Source organism: Tarenaya hassleriana, unplaced genomic scaffold (genome assembly GCF_000463585.1).
Source record: "Tarenaya hassleriana unplaced genomic scaffold, ASM46358v1 Cleome16, whole genome shotgun sequence".
Classification (NCBI taxonomy): Eukaryota; Viridiplantae; Streptophyta; class Magnoliopsida; order Brassicales; family Cleomaceae; genus Tarenaya; species Tarenaya hassleriana.
The window spans coordinates 719,295-720,294 of NW_010965019.1; the positions used below are offsets into that span (position 1 = coordinate 719,295).

The 1,000-nt window shown below is 42.5% G+C and overlaps 1 protein-coding gene across 1 annotated transcript in view; it reads left to right on the forward strand.

The window, feature by feature from the left end:
* Positions 1-31: 31 nt before the first annotated feature.
* The window catches only part of LOC104809312 (uncharacterized protein C119.09c-like), a 2,066-nt gene continuing 1,097 nt past the window's right edge, over positions 32-1,000 (forward strand). Inside the window, exons 1-2 of the mRNA XM_010535255.2 lie at positions 32-160; positions 644-765. Of these exons, the coding sequence (XP_010533557.1) occupies positions 125-160; positions 644-765 (158 nt within the window). The 5' untranslated portion in view covers positions 32-124. The remainder of the gene's footprint in view (positions 161-643; positions 766-1,000) is intronic.

A 1,000-nucleotide genomic window follows, 5' to 3' on the forward strand; every position in this document is an offset into this window, starting at 1 on the left:
TCCAACGACGGATGTGAATCGGAACACGGAGTGGTTCACGTATCCAGGCGTTTGGACCACTTACATCCTCATCCTCTTCTTCTCCTGGCTCATCGTCCTTTCCATCTTCGGCTGCTCACCGGGCATGGCCTGGACCATCGTTCACCTCTCTCATTTCACCGTAATCTCTCTCTCTCTCTCTCCCTCTCCTTTTGGGGGGGGGGGGGGGGGGGGGTTTCCTTGTTTGATGTATTATCTTTTCTTTTGGGTGTCGATCTGTTTGTTATGGTTGGATGATAACTTGTGGGTTTGGTTTTTCGATCGAAGTTGGTGGGCTTTTTGGGATTTGGATGATCAGCTTGAGAAAGAATGTATCGATTACTATTTTGTTGTGTTTTCTTGAGCAAGTGTGGTTATTCTAGATATGCTTGTTCACGGGATTCTAAGAAGTTGTCTATATGAGGACGGTCTAATTCTTTCTTATATTAGGACTTGAAAGCTTGAATTATGCTGCAATGGACATTTAGATTTGCAGTTTTCGGTGATATTGGAATTATTGAGTTGATGTTTACACCTGGGAAATACTTTCAAGAAAACAACGGTGGTAATAATAACCAAAATCTGATCTTTCTTATAGGTTACATATCATTTCTTTCACTGGCAGAAGGGTACACCATTTGCTGATGACCAGGGAATCTACAATAGGTTGACCTGGTGGGAGCAGATAGACAACGGCAAGCAGCTCACACGGAACAGGAAGTTTCTGACTGTTGTTCCCGTTGTCTTGTAAGCTTTTCTTCCCTCACACAAGCCTTCTGTTTGTTCTATTCAAGTCGAAAAGCAGGTCGACGGGTTTGGATTTTGTTTAGAGTTTATGCCATTCTATAGCAACTATATCTTGAGCGGAGAATACGAAAGAGTAATGGGTGTGGTTTTTCATATTTCTTGCATCGTCTTAACTAGGGTATGCAGTACGCTTTGAATTTTTTTGAGTTGTCCCTTTTTGGCGAAACAAGCATTC